Genomic DNA, 20,940 nt, shown 5'->3' with positions numbered 1-20,940 from the left:
ACAAACGGGGACTAGAAATAGGGATGTCGAACAGCAACGCGGAGAGACGCAGTTGTGACGCACTTCCGGCGGTCTACGCAAGTAAGATGGCTGCATCCCAGCAGCAAGCTTCAGCGGCTTCCTCAGCTGCTGGTGTATCGGGTCCTAGTTCGGCTGGCGGCCCGGGTCCCCAGCAGCAGCCGCAACCGCCAGCACAACTGGTGGGCCCTGCCCAGAGCGGTCTGCTGCAGCAACAGCAACAGGACTTCGATCCTGTGCAGCGTTATAAGATGCTCATCCCGCAGCTGAAGGAGAGTCTACAGGTGATTGGCCTTAAGCAGCGAGAAAAAAACTGCATTTGGTAGTCTAACTTCAGAGGGGCGGGCCGAGGGCCAGGTTAGTAGGAGAGAGTGCTTGGCAGAAAGAGTAGAACCTGCTGTTTTGGCCTGGCGCGGCGGCGCACGCCTGTGTTCCCATGCCTGTCATCCCAGCACTTTGAGAGGCTGAGGCGGGCGGATAACTTGAGGTCAGGAGTTCTAGACCAGCCTAGTGAAACCCCGTCTCTACTAAAAATACAAAAATTAGCCAGGCATGGTGGCGCGCGCCTGTAATTACAGCAACTCGGGAGGCTGACGCAGGAGAATCGTTTGAACCCAGGAGGCGGAGGTTGCGGTGAACCGAAATCGTGCCATTGCACTCCAGCCTGGGCAACACAGCGAGACTCCGTCAAACAAACAAAAAAAAAACCTGTTGTTTTATGCAAGACCTAAGCGAAGCTCGGCAGAGATGATAGAATGAGCGCTGATGTTGAGGCTGGGACTGGCCGGAGGAGTGAGGGGTTGTTTAAAGGAGAACTGAGCTCTGGTCGTTAAAGCCTGAGGAGAGGACTAGCTTATACGGAGATTCTGCCCTTGATTGATAGGTGAGGGAGAACGCTTAGATTATTGGCGAGAAGCTCAGGTGAGAGCGGGCCTCTGGGAGGGTGGAGTGGTGACAGCTATAGGAATGGAAACAAGTATTTGGAAAGTCAGGAGGGAAGGTGCCAGTTGAAAAGAAGACCTGAGATTGAGTGATCTTAAGGAAGAGTGTTCCCTTTTGTTTTTCCATTTCCCACATGTTTTGTTTTTGTTTTGACTAGACCTTGATGAAGGTTGCAGCACAAAACTTGATTCAGAACACTAACATCGACAATGGACAGTGAGTGTAGCCCCCTTTCCCAGGATATTCCGTTGCCTCCCCAGTCTTTGAAATTCATCTTTCTTTCTCCTCCCTGCCCACCTTGACTCCCCAGTCTTTGAAATTCATCTTTCTTTCTCCTCCCTGCCCACCTCACCTCCTGTATTTACTTTTTTTTTTTTTTTTTTTTTTTTGAGACAGGGTCTCCCTCTGTCACCCAGGCTGGAATACAGTGGCACAATCTTGGCTTACTGCAGCCTTGAACACCTGAGCTCAGGTGATCCTCTTGCCTCCGCCTCCCAAGTAGCCAGGACTGCAGACATGGCTACAGACTACAGATGCCTGGCTAAGTTGTAAGATTTTTTTATAGAGACAGAGTCTTGCTATGTTGCCCGGGCTGGTCTCAAACTCCTGGCCTCTAGCGATCCCCTCAGCCTCACGAATCACTCCTCCTATTTTATTTTATTTTGTTTTTGTTGTTTTGTAGAGACAGGGTCTTGCCATGTTGCCCAGGCTGGTCTCAAACTCCTGGGTTCAAACAGTCCTTCCACCTTGGCCTCCCAGAGTGCTGGGATGACAGTCATGAACCATCACAACCAATCTTCCTTTTCTTTCTTTTTTTTTTTTTTTTTTGGAGATAAGAGTCTTGCTCTGTCGCCCAGGCTGGAGTGCAGTGGCACAGTCTCGGCTCACTGTAACCTCTGCCTCCTGGGTTCAAACGATTCTCCTGCCTCAGCCTGCCAAGTAGCTGGGACTACAGGCATGTGCCAGCACATCTGGCTAATTTTTTGTATTTTTAGTAGAGATGGGGTTTCACCATGTTGTCCAGGCTGGTCTCGAACTCCTGACCTCAGGTGATCTGCTCAACTCGGCCTCCCAAAGTGCTGGGATTACAGGTATGAGCCACCGCGCCCAGTCTCCTTTTTTTTTAAACCCCTCCAGTTTTCAACCACTACTTCAGATCCCCTGGGCCTGTACCTGGTTTCCTGTTGGACACTTGGTTGGGTAGATACTGGTGTCCCAGAGATTAGAAATCAATTCTTCAGACATCCTTTTTTTCTGGTCTGTAGAAAGAGCAGTGATGGACCCATACAGCGCTTTGACAAGTGCCTGGAGGAGTTCTACGCACTCTGTGACCAGCTGGAGCTCTGCCTGGTGAGAAGCCTTCTGGACATGGGGTAACGACAGCCCTGTCCCAGTCTCCGGGGTCTTCAGAAACCCTCAGTCAGTCAGTCAACTCACACTCAACTGGGGACCTCCTGTGAGCCAGACCTGTGCTTCCACCAACACTGAGGACCTAGGGTTGCTCTGATCCTTGCCCTCACAGAGCTTTCAGTTGAGTGGAATAATAAGCACACCCCTAAACAGTGACAGCTCAGAGTGGTCAGTGCTGTGATAGGAGCAGCTTAGGCCAGAGGGGTTAGGGTTATGATTGGGGAGACACAGGCAGAGGGATCAGGGCTGGGATGCAGAAATCTCAGCTGTGGAAGCACTGGGTGGGGATAGGAACAGAGTGGCTTAGGGAAGGCTGCTGCTAGAGAGCACATCTCAGCAAGTCTGAAACAAAGGAGGGAAGAGAGGGCAGGAGTTGAGAGGAGGGCAAGTGACTAAGAATACAACCTCCGGAGTCAGATGCACCATCAATCTCTACCTCTGACCTCTGGGTTCCTCCTTAGGAAAATGGAGTTTCCAGGAAAACTTAGATTATGCATGTAAACTACTTAACATGATACTAGGCATATGGCAAATGTGTACTGTGGTATCATCATTATTTTGGACTGGTTTTTTTTGTCGGGGGGACGAGGCGGGGATAGTCTCATTCTGTCACCCAGGCTGGAGTAGCACCATTTCAGCTCACTGCAGCCTCCTCCTCCTGGTTTCAAGTGATTCTGGTGCCTCAGCCTCCCAAGTAGCTGGGACTATAGGCGCACACTACCACGCCTGGCTCATTTTTGTATTTTTAGTAGACACGGGGTTTCACCGTTTTGGCCAGGCTAGTCTTGAACTCCTGGCCCCAAGTGATCCGTCCGCCTCAGTCTCCTAAAGTGCTGGGATTACAGGCATGAGCCACTGCACCCAGCCTTTTCATTTTTTGAAAGAGTCTCACTCTGTCGCCAGGCTGGAGTGCAGTGGCGCAATTTCGCTCACTGCAACCTCGGCCTCCCAGGTTCAAGCGATTCTCTTGCCTCAGCCTCCTGAGTAGCTGGGACTACAGGCACGCACCACCAAGCCCAGCAAATTTTTGTATTTTTAGTAGAGACGGGGTTTCACCATGTTAGCCAGGATGGTCTTGATTTCTTGACCTTGTGGTCCACCCGTCTCAGCCTCCCAAAGTGCTGGGATTACAGGTGTGAGCTACCTGCACCCGGCCTTTTTTTTTTTTTTGAGTCAGAGTCTCACTCTGTCGCCCAGGCTGGACTGCAGTGGCACAGTCTCAGCTCACTGCAGCCTCTACTTCTGGGCTGAAGTGATCCTCCCACCTCAACCTTCCAAGTAGCTAGGACTACAGGCATGCACCGCCATGCCTGGCTAATTTTTGTATTTTTTGTGGAGATGAGGTTTTGCCATGTTGACCAGGCTAGTCTTGAATGCCTGGGGTCAAGCAATTCACCCACCTCAGCCTCCCAAAGTGGGATTACAGACCACTGTGCCTGGCCTGTCCTGGGTTTTGAAGGAAAAGTAAGAGGTTGAGAAGCTTAGTAGTGACAGAACCATGTTCCAACCGGAGGGAATAATATTTGCTTTAAATTTGTTTTAGGAACATCAAGTAATTCAGTCTGGCTGAGGTGTGGTAGGCATAGGAGCTTGTTGGATTTTGAATATAATCCTACGGGCACTGGGGAGGCATAAGGGTTTCAAGCAGGGAAGAACATGGACCTGTCTGCTTTTTTTTTTTTTTTTTTTTTTTTGAGACAGAGTCTTGCTCTATCGCCCAGACTGGAGTGCAGTGGCATAAGCTCGGCTCACTGCAAGCTCCGCCTCCTGGGTTCAGGCCATTCTTCTGCCTCAGCCTCCTGAGGAGCTGGGACCACAGGCACCCACCACCACGCCCGGCTAATTTTTTGTATTTTTAGTGGAGAGAGGGTTTCACCGTGTTAACCAGGATGGTCTCGATCTCCTGACCTCGTGATCCGCCCGCCTCGGCCTCCCAAAGTGCTGGGATTACAGGTGTGAGCCACCGCACCCGGCCAGACCTGTCTGCTTTTTAGGAATATGCCTCTGGCTGGCAAATAAGGGGTGGGTTCAAGGGGCTGAGACTGGAGGCAGGAGCCCGAGGCAGGAGCCCAAGGACGCAGCCATGGCATGATCCAAGTATGCCTGGACTGGGCTTCACCAGGGCGGGGCCATGAGGAAATGGGGAAGACTGGGGAACTTGAGAGGCTTCGCGTGCAGGGCTTTGTATGCGGGCCACAGGACTGGTGTGCTGGAAGGAGCTAAAATTTCTGGGATGAGGCCCAGGGCTCTGGTTTAGAATGGAGGACTGTCCCTGAAACAGGGACCTAGGAGAAGCAGTTTTGGGGAGCATAAGGGCCCTACGAATGTCAGGGGGAGGCCGGCGACAGTGTGGGCGCCATCGGTGCAGAGGGGGAAACTGAGTGGTGTGTGTGGCTGTGACAGCCCTGGGAGGGCTTGAACAGTGAGGGAAGACAGGGCCTGGGAATGGCCGCCCTTAGGTAGTGTAAGAAGTATCTAGAGCTGGCCAGGCGCGCTGGTTCATGCCTGTAACCCCAGCACTTTGGGAGGCTGAGGTGGGCAGATCACAAGGTCAGGAGTTCGAGACCACCCTGGCCAACATGGCGAAACCCTATCTCTACTAAAAATACAAAAATTAGCCAGGCGTGATGGCGTGCGCCTGTAATCCCAGCTACTTGAATGAGACAGGAGAATCTCTTGAACCCGGGAGGTGGAGGTTGCAATGAGCCAAGATGGCGCCACAGCACTCCAGCCTGGGTAACAGAGCAAGACTCTGTCTCCAAAAAGAAAAAGGGCCGGGCACAGTGGCTCACGCCTGTAATCCCAGTACTTTGGGAGGCTGAGGCGGGTGGATCACCTGAGGTCAGGAGTTTGAGACCAGCGTGGCCAATGTGATGAAACTCCGTCTCGGCGGATCACAAGGTCAGGAGATCGAGACCATCCTAACTAACGGGCTAACACGGTGAAACCCTGTCTCTACTAAAACTACAAAAAATTAGCTGGGCGTGGTAGCGAGCACCTGTAGTCCCAGCTACTCGGGAGGCTGAGGCAGGAGAAGGGCATGAACCAAGGAGGTGGAGCTTGCAGTGAGCCGAGATAGCGCCACTGCACTCCAGCCTGGGTGACAGAGCAAAGACTCCGTCTCAAAAAAAAAAAAAAAAAGAGAAACCCCGTCTCTACTAAAATACAAAAAAATTAGCCGGGCTTGGTGGCGGGTGCCTGTAATCCCAGCTACTCGGGAGGCTAAGATAGGAGAATCACTTGAACCCAGGGAGCAGAGGTTGCAGTGAGCTGAGATCGCGCCATTGCACTCCAGCCTGGGTGACAAGACTGAAACTCCATCTCAAAAAAAAAAAAAAAAAAAAAGTAGTACCTAGAGCAGCCAGAGAAGCAGGTGGCAAAACCAGGGGCGGGCGCCATCCAAGATGCCACTGCCAACACCAGGCCTGGAGCTGGGGCAGTAACAATGATAGTAGCTAACATTTCTTGGCACTTTAAATGGTGTGCCAGGATCTGTGCCTGTGTTTCACACACCTGCTCTCACTGTTCTCACCTTACGAGGTAGAAGAGGTGGTTATTAAACCCGTTTTCCAAAGAGGAAACTGAGGCTCAGAAAAGAGTAGCCGCCATGCCCCCATGTTCCCCAGCAAGTCATTGGCAGGGCCAACCTCTGGCTCTAAGACCTGGGAAATCCAGAGGCCAAGCCAGCAACCCCCAGCTAGCACTTGGGGTGGGGTAGAATGACCTGGGGTGGAGCTGATGCTGTCCCCTTGCCTGCCTGTCCACAGCGCCTGGCGCATGAGTGCCTGTCACAGAGCTGTGACAGTGCCAAGCACTCTCCCACGCTGGTGCCCACAGCCACCAAGCCCGACGCGGTGCAGCCTGACAGCCTCCCCTACCCACAGTACCTGGCGGTCATCAAAGCCCAGATTTCCTGTGCCAAGGACATTCACACCGCCCTGCTGGACTGTGCCAACAAGGTCACGGGCAAGACACCCGCCCCACCTGCTGGCCCTGGGGGCACCCTGTGAAGTGGGGGGCAGGGAGTGGGGCAGGCAGTGGTTGGAGGGTGGTGTACAAAGGGAATGAAAAGCGTCCTGGGCCTAAACACAGCAGCCTCCTGTCTTTTCCTGCCTGAGCACCGCGGCGGGAGCCAGCAGGGGGCAGCAGAGGCCAACAGGGAGCTCGCAGGCCGGGTCCCTGCCTCCCTGCCCCTTCTTCCTGCTCCCCCTCCTAGCCTAGGGTAGACTTTGGACTGTGTGTGTTGATGACCTCTCTGTTCCACAGGCCCTCCCTCAACCTGGCCTGGGTGTGGAACCCTGGCTGTCCCCTCTCCCTCAGTCCTTCCTGACTGTCTCCAGCTGGGAGGTGGTCTCCGTGTGCCACTCTTCGGTCTCTATTACAGTTGTCTCTCTCTCATCCTGTCTCTTTTTGTCCTTGTTTATGTGTTCCTCTTAATGTGTTTCTCCCCATAGTCCTATGTCTCTCTCTGACTAGTCCCCTTTAGCTGTCTTCTATCCCCAGGTCCTAACTGGGAATCTGTGTCTATGCAGGGAACCAGCACCCCGGGTTATCTGGGGCTAAGGGAAGGGACTTCATTTCCAGGGGCACAGCCAAGCCCAGAGTCCCCCAGCAGCTCACATGTCAGCCCAGACCCCAGGGCCTTGGCCTAGGAGAGGAGCAGTGGAGGGGCCCAGGCTCTGAGCTCCACAGGTCTGAGCAGGGAGCAACTCAGGCCCCCACCCAAGCCTGCGTCAGCGGAACTTGAGTGAGGGGCGTTGTGCAATCTGTGGCAAAGCTGGCCCAGCTGGATGCCTGGGTCCCAGTATTTTTAGCCCCAAAGGAGAAGTGAAAAGGCCCCAGCCGCGGTGAGTCATCAGTCCTGGGGAAGAACCCAGGCGCCTGAGCCCCAGCTCCGGGAAGCAGGCACTGGGGAGGGGGCTTCAAGGAGGGAGTGCCCCCTCAGACTCCCTCCTTCCCTGGGAGCTTCAGGAAGTTCAGCCTTGGCCTTCAGGCCTGAGCAAGTGCAGGGCGGAGCTACCAGCCCGGCTCAGATGTTGGGGTGTGAAAGCCTCGAGTGACTCAGCCTGGTTGGAGAACTGCCCCACCCAGTATCTTCTGTGCCATGGTTCCCACATTCCCACTCAGTGGCCTCCTGTCGTGGACCCCATGCCTGCAAGGAAACCCCAGGATCATGGATACCTCTGTGATTCATGCTGAGCCCAAGTCCCCACACTGGAAAACTGGGAAATGGCCAGCCATGTGTGTCCCAGGAAATTCCTCCCCTTGTTCTTCCTTGAAGTGCCCAAGCATGTAGGTCAGGAAGGAAGGCTGAAGCACTGTTCCTAAGAGGAATTTCTCCTTCAGGGAAGCCTCCGTTTTGCCCGTTTATCTAATTGAATCAGTTTTCTACCCAATCCCCCGATTTTGTAGGATAATCTTCCTTATCTAAAGTCAACTGATTATGGACTTTAATCACATCTACAAAAACACTTCCATGGCAACAGCTAGATGAGTGTTTGATTGAATAACTGGGACTGTAGCCCGTCCAAGTTGACACACAAAACTGACCATCGGACTGGGCGCGGTGGCTCACACCTGTAATCCCAACACTTTGGGAGCCTGAGGTGGGTGGATCACAAGGTCAGGAGTTCAAGACCAGCCTGGCCAACATGGTGAAACCCCATCTTTACTAAAAATACAAAAAATTAGCCAGGCATGGTAGCATGCGCCTGTAATCCCAGCTACTCGGGAAGCTGAGGCAGGAGAATCGCTTGAACCTGGGAGGCAGAGGTTGCAGTGAGCCAAGATCGCACCATTGCACTCCAGCCTGGGTGACAAGGCAAGACTGTCTCAAAAAAATAAAAAACTGACCATCTAGTCATTGTCATCTGGGCACCTTCACACATCTCCTTAACCACACTTAACCTCCAAATAAGTATGATAGCATAGTCATAGTCCCACCCAACATGATACACTTATCTTGCATACAACTGAAAACCACTAACCCTTTCCCCAACAGAGCCCACCAGCAGTGGTGGAGATGTCAGTCCATGAGCACACACACAAGACAGGGACTGCTGGCCCTCCCAGATGGTGTCAACACAACATCACACACAGGTGGGGGCCTGATAGCCCAGCACCCATCATACAGGGGCTACCAATGCTTAAAAGCACACCCAGGGAGGCCACAGAGGTGCTCAGTGGGTGGTGGGGTGATGGATGCACATTTACCAGGCACAGGGCGGAGGTGGGCACCACAAAGTTGCATTCACTCAGCAAACATACTGGGTATCTTGTGCTCAAGCCCTATATTTGTGGAGCTGATATTCTAGTGAGAGACAGTAAATGTGATAAAAGTAAAACATAACAGATGGTGAAAAAGCAGAAAAGTGAGATCAGAAGTGGAGATATTGGGGCCAGGCACAGTGGCCCAGGCCCGTAATCCCATCACTTTGGGAGATGCAGGCAGTTGGATGGCTTGAGCCCAGGATTTCAAGACCAGTCTGGGCAACATAGCAAAAGCCCGTATCTGCAAAAAAAATTCACAAATCAGCCAGGTGTGGTGGTGTGTGCCCAGATTCCTGGGTACTCGGAGGCTGAGAGGTGGGAAGATGCCTTGAGCTTGAAAGGTCGAGGCTGCAGTGAGCTGTGATTGCACCACTGCACTCCAGCTTGGTTGACGGAGACCCTGTTTTTTTAACAAAGAAGCGGAGGTGTTTACACAAGCAAAATACTCCTTTTTTTAAGTGTAATTAAGTTGATCCAAAAAAAGTGGAAATGTATAATTTAAAAACATACTTAGCAAATCTAACATGAAATGTAATATCTGCATGTGGAGAAGTGTGTTACTTTATTGAAAAGCATTAAAAGTTTGAGAAAAGTTGGACAGTGGTTTCATGAGCATTCATTATGGCTTATATATGTTCCATGTATTTATTATTAAATAGATGACAAAGGTTTTCTTGTTTATATATTTTTGAGATGAGTCTCACTCTGTCGCCCAGGCTGGAGTGCAATGACGCCATCTTGGCTCACTGCAACCTCCACCTCCTGGGTTCAAGTGATTCTCCTGCCTCAGCCTTCCGACTAGCTGGGATTACAGGGGTGCATCACCATGCCCGGCTAATTTTTATATTTTTAGTAAAGACGGGTTTTCACCATGTTGGCCAGGCTGGTCTTGAGCTTCTGACCTCAAGTGATCTGCCTGCCTCGGTCTCCCAAAATTCTGGGATTACAGGCACCAGCCACCAGCCACCGCGCCGGGCCTTTTGTTTATTATGATTTTTTTTAATTCTTGACAAAGGTCAAGGAAGGCCTCACTGAGAAGGCGGTATTAGAGCAGCCCCAAAGGAAAGGGAATAAGCTTGGGGACATCCACACATCCAGGCAAGAGTGCTCCAGACAGAGGGAACTGCAAGTGCCAGGGACCTGCGACAGGAATGTGCTGGGGTTTATGGAACACATGAAAAGGAGGCTTGGGCACAATGAGGGAGCAGGGATAGGAGAGGAAATCCAGACAGGTCACAGAGGGCCTTGGTGAGGACTTGGCTTTGCTAGATAACTAAACCCAGAGGGAGATTACACAGTCTGGTGCACACTGCACGCTCCAGGGAGGGGGTGTATGTGAGGTGCACAGCCACCACAAAACAGACAGTGGGGACTCGAGCACACAGCATGCTTGCCCCCCTGCAGAGCTAACCCACTATCCTACAATCATGGTGCCCCCAGGGACCCCATCCCATTGACAGTCCCACAAACAGATACCTTCAGGGAGCGACCCAGCCACATGAATACACAAACAACCCTCTAACCACCACTTAACCCGATAAGCTATCTCTCACCCCATCGCAGACTTTGCCCATCACAGGCTGACTCAGCCCTGTCCTTAGCCCAGCACTATCAGAAGCAGCCTCATCAGCCCTGCCCCAGCTTCTCAGGTGCTCGTGTCTGCACATCTGCTCTGCCCACGGAGGCCGACACAAGAACGGTGACATGGAGTGGGGGAGCTCGCCAGCTACTCTTCCCATCACGCGGGCTGTAGACGTCAGAAACCAAAGTTCATCGGTTTCACTGCCTTGTGACTCGGGCCACAGGAACTGCATTCAGACGCTGGCCTACTGTGATCTGCACATGCAGTCTCAGACACCCACGACAAAGGACGTGGACATACGTGAACACTATTCACACACCTGGGGACTACACACACTGAGCCACAAAGGCCTTGCGCACGGCCACAGCTGCAGAGTCACGGATGCTCACACAGCTTCAAATGTGTGTGCCAGGTGTGGTGGCACGTGCCTGTAGTCCCAGCTACCTGGGAGGCTGAAGTGGGAGGATCGATTCAGCCCAGGAGGTCGAGGCTGCAGTGAGCTAAGATTGTGCCGCTGCACTCCAGCCTGGGCAACAGAGCGAGACCCTGTCTCAAAGCAACACACACACACAAAGTTGTGTGTGCACAGAGCCTCAGACACGGGAGGGCAGAGTCATTCCCTCACCCAGGCACCTGCGCTGAGTTACACACACTTAGTCACTGCAGATCCCACAGTGGCTCAGAGCGACACACACATACACAGGTGGGGATGAAAACCTCATGTTCTTAAGAATGCCGCCTCAAAGACAAATTGCTGTACAGTTACAACAGAGCATCCACCCCACACCCAGAGATGGCCAAAGCACACAAGGTACAGTCGATCACACAGGCGGTTTCACACATTGATTCACACAGCCAAGTCATGCGGGATTGTATGCACACAGCCTTCTCACAGGAAACTGGGCACACCTGTGCCCCTCGCCGTCCCACACTGCGTACCCAGGCACACCGGATCTCGCACCCCCAGATGCCAAGGCACACCTTTGCACCCGCAAGCACACACACTGTTCACACAACGGGGTACACATGCCGGCTAGCCCGGCCCGCCGCCCACGCAGTCGCAGGCCGGGGTACACTTGGCCAGCCCCGCCCTTGGCCACGCCCAATCAGGCCCAGGCAATCACGCCAGACGCACACACGGCGCGGGCACACGTGCCGCGGGTACACGGTCCCCAGCTCGCCCGCGCACTCGGCCGGCTCTCACACCCCCGCGTTTCCCGTCCCCGCTTGTTTTTCTGGAAACTCTGCTCTCCGCTCCCCTCCCCCTAGGCAGGAAGTGTTGGCTGTATTTTTAGCCTCTCTGGTTTCCGCCCCTTTCCTTCTCTTCTCGCCCGCCCAGGACTGGCCCCAGCGCCCCGCGGGGGACCCCGGCCATCCCCTTCCCCACCGTCATTCCAGAGGGGATTCCCGGCCGCCGCTGGGGCCGCGGATTTTCCCGCTGGCTACGTGGGGAGCAGGGAGGAGTCCTGCCATGAACTTCCTCCTGGCCTGGGACGCCCGAGACCTGGGGGGAGGGCTGAGGGCCTGGTCTCCTGGATCTGAGGGCGGACGGGCTGGGGGTCTCCCGAGTCTGAGGGAGGAGGGGTTAGGGGCCTGGACCGCTGGATCTGAGAGAGAAGGAGCTGGGGGCCTGGACCCCTGGGTCTGAGGGAGAAGGGGCTGGGGTCTCAGGGGGGCCTGAGGATCTGAGGGAGGAGGGACTGGCGGCCTGGATCCCTGGGTCTGAGGGAGGAGGGGTCAGGGGCCTGGACCCCTGGATCCGAAGGAGGAGGGGCTGGGGGCCTGGACTCTTGAGTCTGAGGGAGGAGGGGCTGGGGATTCAGGCCCCTGGGTTACTGCGAGGGAGGAGGGACTGAGGCCTTGGTCTCCTGGGTCCCCAGGTCTGTGGGTTTGGGGAGGTGTAGGACCAGTCCTTCTGCGAGCAAAGCATCCCCCTCCTTTGAGAATGGCCCTATCCCAAAAGTCCTGACTCGGGTCGATGACTCAGCAGATGGAGAGAGGAGGGGGACAGGCTGACTCAGGGATGGGAAATGCTCCCACTATCCAGGGAGTAGAAACTGGAATCCCTCCTCCAGGATCGATCGCAGCCCGAGCTGAGCCGGGCTCCGCAGACCCAAGTGTGCCCCCCACTCCCCTTTCCCCGCCTCAGTCCTATAAGGTGTATAAGGATTTGGAGCTTGGCCGAGAGGCGGGTCCCAGGTCCCCCTCCTCCCCCCTTTTTCCCCGTTATCCTCGGGGCTCTGTTTACAGGAGACGGGAGCCCTGGTTACAGGAGAGGAACCCGAGTGTCCGGGCTGAACCTCCTCGTCACGGCTTACAGGAAGCCCCCACTCCCCCGCCCCTTGCGAGTGAGTCACAGGCGAGCAGGAGGCCACAACCGTGCCAGAGCCGCCCGCGGCCCGCCCAGCTCACGAGACCGGCCCAGGAAGGCCCCTCAGCAAGCGCCGCACCAGGGATTCCCCCCCCGCCGCTCTCAGACGAAGCAGGTCGACGTGGAGCCTGGCAGAATCTCCCCACCTTAATACAAGCCCGCAGCCTGCAAGAATGAACTTTCCACCATTATAACTGAGCACTGTGGCAATGATTTCTACCCCCGCATTTTCACTCAGGGCAGCCAGCTCTCCAACACCCCTTAAAAAAATAGATTGTCTTTCCAGATCTTAAGAGGGTTTTCACTTAGGGCAACCCTTTGATAACAAAAGATGTGCCAGTGTGGGGAATGATCCTTGAAAATGTAGTCTGGGCAGGGCGCGGTGGCTCACACCTGTAATCCCAGCACTTTGGGAGGCCAAGGCGGGTGGATCACGAGGTCAGGAAATCGAGACCATCCTGGCTAACACGGTGAAATCCTGTCTCTACTAAAAATACAAAAAATTAGCCAGGCATGGTGGCGGGCGCCTGTAGTCCCAGCTACTTGGGAGGCTGAGGCAGGAGAATGGCGGGAACCCGGGAGGCGGAGCTTGCAGTGAGCCGAGATCTCCCCACTGCACTCCAGCCTGGGCGACAGAGCGACACTCCGTCTCAAAATTTAAAAAAAAAAAAAGGAAAATGTAGTCTGAAAGCACACCCCACTATACACTAAAAGAGGCCCATCCAGCCATCAACTGAGGATGACCCTTTTTTTTTTTTCTTTTTGAAAGCTTAAAACAGCTTTCAATCAATGCAACCATCCATTATAGTGAAAGACCTCCACCTTGCCAATCTTGAGTTTTCTTAGAGGGCAAACCTCAACATAATTTCAGGCCCTGGTAGGAGGCCTCTGCCGTTTGCTAGCTCGAACTAGAAGAGTAACCTTTTTTACCCCCTTGAGAGGGAGTCTCACTCTGTGGCCCAGGCTGGAGTGCAGTGGTGGGATCTTAGCTCATGCAACCTCTACCTCCTGGGTTCAAGCGACTCTCCCACCACAGCCTGCTCCCTCCCCGCCTCCCAGTAGCGGGACCACAGGTGTGTGACACCGCACCCAGCTAATTTTTGTATTTTTGGTAGAAACGGGGATTCACCATGTTGCCCAGACTGGTCTCCAACTCCTGAGCTCTAGTGATCCGCCCGCCTTGGGTGCCTAAAGTGCTAGGGCTACAGGTGTGAGCCGGGCAGGAGAGTAACTTCACTTTGGTTTCCTCTTGCCTTAAATAGGCATACCACCTGGCGTTAGGATTAATGTGTGTAAAGCATTTAGAGCTCAGCCTAGAAGAGATCATCTGCCTGAGGATGAGGGGCTAGAGCCACCCTGTGACTTGGGAAAGGAGGCCCCTTTTCAGCCTTGCTAGGTATCCTGGACCCCAACCCACTCACTCACCCACCCAACCCCAGCAAGTGGGGAGAGGGAGAGCAGTCCAGGTCTCATCTGTCTGGGCTGTTTAGGAGTGAGACAACACAAGGCAGGCAGTTCTCAGAGAATTCCCCTCCAAGGCCTGCCGGCTCTTTCTTGGCACTTTGCTCGGCAGATTTCTTTCTGTAAGTGCTTGTTTCTCATAGTCTTTCTCCTTTTTGTCCAGTTTTTCTTTTTAATTTTTTTAAATAGTATTTTTTGTAGAGATGCGAGCTCACTGTTGCCCAGGCTGATCTTGAACTCCTGATCTCAGGTACTCCACCTGCCTCACCCTCTCAAAGTACTGGGATTGGCCGGGCTTGGTGGTTCGCACCTGTAATTCCAGCTCTTTGGGAGGCCGAGGTGGGAGGATCCCTTCAGTCCCGGAGGCGAAGATCACCCTGGGCAACATAGGGAAACCCCGTCTCTCAAAAAAAATAATGAAGAAAAGAAAGAAAGAAAGAAAAACACAAAAAGTGCTGGGATCACAGGCGTAAACCACTTGCGCTCAGCCCCTTTCTGTTTATTTTTGTGATCCTCCCAACCCTCTTCTCCCTCTGAATCTGTCTCTGGGACTGTCTCTGTCTCCCCACCGTCCCTCCCCTCCTCACCCTATCTCTTCCTGTATGTGTGTCTCGGTGTGTGTGTGTCTCTCTCTGTTTTTCTCTCTGCCTCTCTCCCTGTCTGTCTGTACCCCTCTGCGTGTCTCTCCCCGCCCCCGTCCGTGTCGCACGCGCACCCCCATCGGGCCTCTGCCCTTGTCAATTGCCCCTGAAGCCCTGCCCCCACCTCCGCCCCAGTTTCCTTCTACACGCCTCAGTCTCCAGCTTTGAAAACTGGGCAGGCGCCCCCCCGATCCGCACCCCCACCCCGACCCCCACCCTTTCCCCACGCACTCCCCGCCCGGTCGCGGCTGTCCACCGGCCAAGCTCAGGCGCGTCCTGGCCCAGGGCCGGGCGGAAGGGAACCAGTCCAGGGCCCGCCGGGCTGCGCCGGGGGCGCGCGTCCGGGAAGCGCCCCTCCTGCCCCGCCCCTGGCCCAGGCCCCGCCCCGTGCTTGCTGTTTAAGTAACCGGCTCTCCCTGCCAGCCTCAGCCTGACTTCAGCGCTCCGACTCTCGGCCGACTCCCCTCTAATGGCCAACCGCTACACCATGGATCTCACTGCCATCTACGAGGTGAGTCCCCGCCGCACGGCACCCCCGGTACCTGCACACTTGACTCCCCAGCTCTCTAGCGCCGCAAACTCCATCCCGGGACGCTTGCCTCTTTTCTCCAACTGGGGCTCCCTAGCGCCGCGCCCTCCAGCCTGGGGCCCCTGCCTCCCGCTCAGACCAGCTTGGTGATTTGGAGGTGAAAATGGAGCCCACGACTCCCGGCTCTTGGCGCAAACATGGGTGGGGCGGCCCGTGCGAGTGGAAAGTCGGAGAACTTTTCTCAGACCTAGGCTGCCTGGAGGCGGAAGTGGCCCCCACACCTGGCTCACCCCTAGTCGTTGCTGAAGGCGTGGTTTTGCGCGGAGGCGTCTCTGGGGCTGAAGTCTCAGGGTGGGGGGGATCCGACTTCTGTGTCTCCAGTCCCTGACCGTAGTTCTCTGAGAACCCTAAAACCGAAGCCATCCGGACTCCTGGGTCAACTTTGCCCGGTTCCTCCAGTTGTGAAACTGGAGATCCTGACGCGTGGGTTATATCTGGGGAGGGCAAGAGACCCAAAATTGGGAAAAAGTGGTGTGCCCTGACTTCGGGGCCCCCTCTTGGTCCAGCCGGGAAAGCCGGGATTCCTGGGTCCCTCGGGATAAGGCCTCGGTCGTGGGTAAACTCAGAACCTCCAAATCTGGGTTCCTGGCATCCGGAACCCAGGGGTTTTTGCAGGGGGGTGGGGTTCAGGCCAGGAGCCCACAAACCGGCCTGGCAAGCTCTAGTTCCCTGCAGCTGGGGTGGGGCGTCGCCCTGCATTTTCAGGTACCTTAACCGACCCATTTCCGCAGAGCCTCCTGTCGCTGAGCCCTGACGTGCCGGTGCCATCCGACCATGGAGGGACTGAGTCCAGCCCAGGCTGGGGCTCCTCGGGACTCTGGAGCCTGAGCCCCTCCGACTCCAGCCCGTCTGGGGTCACCTCCCGCCTGCCTGGCCGCTCCACCAGCCTGGTGGAAGGCCGCAGCTGTGGCTGGGTGCCCCCACCCCCTGGCTTCGCACCTCTGGCTCCCCGCCTGGGCCCCGAGCTGTCACCCTCACCCACTTCGCCCACTGCGACCTCCACCACCCCCTCGCGCTACAAGACTGAGCTATGTCGGACCTTCTCAGAGAGTGGACGCTGCCGCTACGGGGCCAAGTGCCAGTTTGCCCATGGCCTGGGCGAGCTGCGCCAGGCCAATCGCCACCCCAAGTACAAGACAGAACTCTGCCACAAGTTCTACCTCCAGGGCCGCTGCCCCTATGGCTCTCGCTGCCACTTCATCCACAACCCCAGCGAAGACCTGGCGGCCCCGGGCCACCCTCCTGTGCTTCGCCAGAGCATCAGCTTCTCCGGCCTGCCCTCTGGCCGCCGGACCTCACCACCACCACCAGGCCTGGTTGGCCCTTCCCTGTCCTCCAGCTCCTTCTCGCCCTCCAGCTCCCCGCCACCACCTGGGGACCTTCCACTGTCACCCTCTGCCTTCTCTGCTGCCCCTGGTACCCCCGTAGCTCGAAGAGACCCCAGCCCACTCTGTTGCCCCTCCTGCCGAAGGGCCACTCCTGTCAGCGTCTGGGGGCCCTTGGGTGGCCTGGTTCGGACCCCCTCTGTACAGTCCCTGGGATCCGACCCTGATGAATATGCCAGCAGCGGCAGCAGCCTGGGGGGCTCTGACTCTCCTGTCTTCGAGGCGGGGGTTTTTGCACCACCCCAGCCCACGGCAGCCCCCCGGCGACTCCCCATCTTCAATCGCATCTCTGTGTCTGAGTGACAAGTGACTGCCCGGTCAGATCAGCTGGATCTCAGCGGGGAGTCACGTCTGTTGCACTGTGGTCTCTGCATGGACCCCAGGGCTATGGGGACTTGAGGGACAGTAATCAAGTAATCAAGTAACCCCCTTTTCCAGAATGCATTAACCCACTCCCCTGACCTCACACTGGGGCAGGTCCCCAAGTGTGCAAGCTCAGTATTCATGGTGGTGGGGGATGGAGTGTCTTCTAAGGTTTTTGACAAAAAAAAAAAAAAATGTAGCATATTTAAGGGAGGCAGTGAGCCCTCTCCCCACCTCTTCCCTGCCCAAATCTGTCTCATAGAATCTTACGTGCTGTGAATAATAGGCCTTCACTGCCCCTCCAGTGTTTATAGACCTGAGGTTCCAGTGTCTCCTGGTAACTGGAACCTCTCCTGAGGGGGAATCCTGGTGCTCAAATTACCCTCCAAAAGCAAGTAGCCAAAGCCGTTGCCAAACCCCACCCATCAATCAATGGACCCTTTATTTATGACGACTTTATTTATTCTAATATGATTTTATAGTATTTATATATTGGGTCGTCTGCTTCCCTTGTATTTTTCTTTCTCTTTTTTTGTAATATTGGAAACGACGGTATAATTATTATAAGTAGACTATAATATATTTAGTAATATATATTGTTACCTTAAAAGTCTATTTTTGTGTTTTGGGGCATTTTTAAATAAACAATCTGAGTGTAAGCTGGGATCCTGGCTTCTTCGCGGTCTAGAGACAGGAATGGGGAGGGAGAGGGTGACTTTTTGGAAGCTGGGTGCAGTCAACTCTGCTTCTCCGAGCCCAGCGGCGCTTACCTGGCAGGAAGTGACGTCACCGGGCCTGGCAGTTCACCTGAAAGGGTGGGACCAGGTGAGGTCACCAGATGGGAACCGGGGGAGCCAGTTCCCGGGCGTCGGGGGCGCTGCGCTCCCGTCCTGCCGGGCTCCTTGACCCAGCTCTCGGGCGGGCGCGGGCGGGGACTGAATGTTTCCGTCCCCACGGGGCCGCGGGAGGCGGGAGGAGCCGGGTGGGGAGGACGGAATGTGCCGGGGCGCGCGCCCAGAGCGAGCGGGGGCGGGGGCGGGCGCGGGGCGGGGCAGCCTGGGGTAGCGGAACCCGTTTCGGGACTAGGGGTTCCGGGGGGGCTTCGACACCTTCTGGATGTTGGGGAAGCGGGTTTTAGGGTCTCAAGAGTGTAGGCTCTCAACATTTGGGAGTCTCAGATTGTGTCCCCTAGCGCTTTAGACTCTAGACCCCTGGTGGCTCGGAGTGGCAGATTTCTGGCCACCGGGACCCTGGAGCCCGGGAATTACTGGGTCTTGGCATTTCCGAACCTTGGAAGCCCGAGGCCTCGGACACCAACCAGGGTCGGCCCCGCGAGGCCAGGGCGTGTGGGTAGGGGCCGCGCGTCTAGGAGGGGCCCCGGGGGAACCGCGTCTTCAGACCATACAAGGCCAGCGGCGTCAGGACCAGCCCCGGGGCCCCGCGCCCGGAAGCCGCCCTGCGTCAGCGCCTGCGGCTCGGCCCTGCCGCCCAGCCTTCGCCCCCCGCGACCCCTCTTCTTTCTCCTTGCCCCGCTCTCCCTCCTCTTCCCTCCCACTTCCCTCTTTTCTCCTTTTCCTACCCTCACCCTTCCTCCTCCTTTTCACTTCCTCTTCTGCACCCTGCTGCCCCGCCCTACGCCCTTTGCCTTCTGTTCTTCTCTCCCCCCTCCAATTTGTCCCCTCCCTCATTATTCCTCTCCCCCGACTTTCAGCCTCCCTATCCTGCCGTCTCTTACCCCCTTTCTCCTCCTTCCCGACTCCCTTCTCTCTCTTTTTCCGTCCTTCCTTCCCTCTCCACCCTTTCCTTGCCCTCCCACTCCCCATTGTCCTCTTCCCCTCTTCCCCCAAGACTTACTCCTCCTCTTCTCTCTCCCTCTCTTTCCCTCCTCTCCCTTCTTTCTACCCTCCTCAAGCCTCCCTCCAGCTCTCAGGCCTCCTTGGCCCTCTCCCTTGCTCACTGACCTTCGGTCTCCTCTTCCAGGAAACTGCCTCCTTTATGGGAAAGGGCTCAGGCCCTGATAAGTAGAAGAGGGTCAGGCGAGAGGGAGTCAGAACCCCTGAGATGCAAAGGCAGCGGAGGGGCAGAGACCAAGAGCAAGCAGTGAAGAGACATTTGCTGAAACAGAGCCTTGGAGACTGAAAGAACAACATCCCTGGTCCTTCCTTTAGCCAGATCAGATTCTCTGCCCCTTCCTCAAAGAATCCCTCATGTAAGAAAATGGCACCTCCCACCATCTGCCAGGGCTTAAGCCAGACACCCAGGAGTATCCCTTGACACTTTGCTCTCAAACCCACACCCCAGGCCAGCAGCGATCCTGTCGGATCCACCTGCAAAATAGATCCACAATCCACCTGCCCCCACATGACCCCCACCCCGGTCCTAGCCAACATCGTCTCCCATTTGCATCTTCATAGCAGCCCCTGCCCCAGTCTCTGCTCTAGCCGGTGCCTTCAGTCTCTCCTTTCCCCACTCCCCCACGAGACAACCAAACAAAGCCTGTTATGAGACCTGAGTCAGATCACATACAAGTTAAAGTCCTAAGTCCTCCCCACAGCCCACACAGTCGCGCCCATCGCTTACCCCTCCCCCTTGGTCACTCCGCTCCAGCCATACTGGCCTCCTAGCTGCTCTGCCAAGTCTGGTCTGCTTCATCCATAGGAGCTTTGCACTAGCTGTTCCCTCTGCCTGAACACTCCCCAGGTGTCCCCATGGCTCACTCCCCTCCTTCAGGTCTCTGCTCAAAAGTTGCCTTCTCTGAGATCCTCCCTGACCACTGCTGTTGCAATCCACACCCCACCTCCAACTACCCCATCCTCCCTGCCTTGCTCGACTTTTTCCATGACATTATCATCACCACCTAACATTAAAATGTACTTAATTCTTATGTTGACAGCAATCTGCCTCCCCACTAGAATGTCACGTCCTCAGGGGCAGGGACTACTTGTTTACTGCCGTATTACACACAGCTAAAGGAAGCCAGGCGCATAGTGAATGTTCAATACATGTTAAAAAAAACAAGTCGACTCAAAAACGGAAAGGAAACATAGTTTTCCTTTTCAACAGAGGTTGAAAACTCCAAGACAGATAAATATGTTCATCTGTAAAAGAGGCATTAAAAAGAGAGAGAAATACGGAGGAGGCAGTCATATACAGTTTGCCCAGGACACACATCTCTACAAAAGTCAAACTATTTGCACTCAAGTCCATGCCCAGAGCATCTAATAAGAGACGATACCCCCACCTGGTGGCTGAGACGGAAACGGCACCTTTCTACAATACAGAACACCCAAAGGACCGTCGCCAAAGCCCTAGGAGTCTTTTGAGCCCAATAATTCAAAAGATAGAAACGTTCATTCATCTAAGTGATGTAGATGTTTTGGTTGGTTTATAAGATGTATAAGTTTATAAAAACTGATGAGAAATCAGGCGCGGTGGCTCACGCCTGTAATCCCAGCACTTTGGGAGGCGGAGGCGGGTGGATCACCTGAGGTCAGGAGTTCGAGACCAGCCTGACCAACATGGAGAAACCCCATCTCTACTAAAAATACAAAATTGGCCGGGTGTGGTGGCACATGCCTATAATCCCAGCTAATAGGGAAGCTGAGGCAGGAGAATCGATTGAACCTGGGAGGAGGAGGTTGCGGTGAGCCGTGATCGTGCCATTGCACTCCAGCCTGGGCAAACAAGAGTGAAACTACGTCTAAAAAAATAATAATAATAAAAATAAAATAAAAAAAGAACTGATGAGAAAAATATTAAAAGTGCTCCAGGTGAGGATCGAACTCACAACCTCGGCATTGCTCCGCTCGCACTGTTATATAAGTACCGCGCGCTAACCGATTGCGCCACTGGAGCTCCGGCCGCACCCCTCCGCCGGGGACTTCTTCAGTGGTTCGTAGCCACGTGAC

The 20,940-nt window shown here is 55.0% G+C and overlaps 2 protein-coding genes and 1 non-coding gene across 4 annotated transcripts; 2 read left to right on the top strand and 1 right to left on the bottom strand.

Annotated features, from left to right (window-relative positions):
• Position 1: 1 nt before the first annotated feature.
• On the top strand, positions 2-9,238 carry MED29 (mediator complex subunit 29). 2 transcript variants are annotated; one of them, XM_007996766.3, is made up of 4 exons: positions 2-302; positions 1,118-1,176; positions 2,226-2,310; positions 6,138-9,238. In XM_007996766.3, the coding sequence occupies exons 1-4, from the start codon at positions 24-26 to the stop codon at positions 6,378-6,380; spliced, it is 666 nt and encodes a 221-aa protein (XP_007994957.1). In that variant the 5' UTR covers positions 2-23; the 3' UTR covers positions 6,381-9,238. The 2 variants fall into 2 exon arrangements, with proteins under 2 accessions (XP_007994957.1, XP_007994956.2); XM_007996765.3 differs by having other exon boundaries at positions 41-302; positions 2,226-2,333; positions 6,138-6,459.
• A 5,842-nt stretch (positions 9,239-15,080) lies between these two features.
• ZFP36 (ZFP36 ring finger protein) lies at positions 15,081-17,691 on the top strand. Its single transcript, XM_007996764.3, has 2 exons — positions 15,081-15,206; positions 16,016-17,691. The coding sequence occupies exons 1-2, from the start codon at positions 15,165-15,167 to the stop codon at positions 16,970-16,972; spliced, it is 999 nt and encodes a 332-aa protein (XP_007994955.2). The 5' UTR covers positions 15,081-15,164; the 3' UTR covers positions 16,973-17,691.
• Positions 17,692-20,794: 3,103 nt separating this feature from the next.
• TRNAI-UAU (transfer RNA isoleucine (anticodon UAU)) lies at positions 20,795-20,887 on the bottom strand. The gene is given in 2 exon segments: positions 20,795-20,830; positions 20,850-20,887. It is a non-coding gene; the product is annotated as a tRNA-Ile (tRNA).
• Between the last annotated feature and the right edge of the window lie 53 nt (positions 20,888-20,940).

Source organism: Chlorocebus sabaeus, chromosome 6, assembly GCF_047675955.1.
Source record: "Chlorocebus sabaeus isolate Y175 chromosome 6, mChlSab1.0.hap1, whole genome shotgun sequence".
NCBI lineage: Eukaryota > Metazoa > Chordata > Mammalia > Primates > Cercopithecidae > Chlorocebus > Chlorocebus sabaeus.
This window is presented reverse-complemented; position numbering and strand designations above follow the sequence as displayed.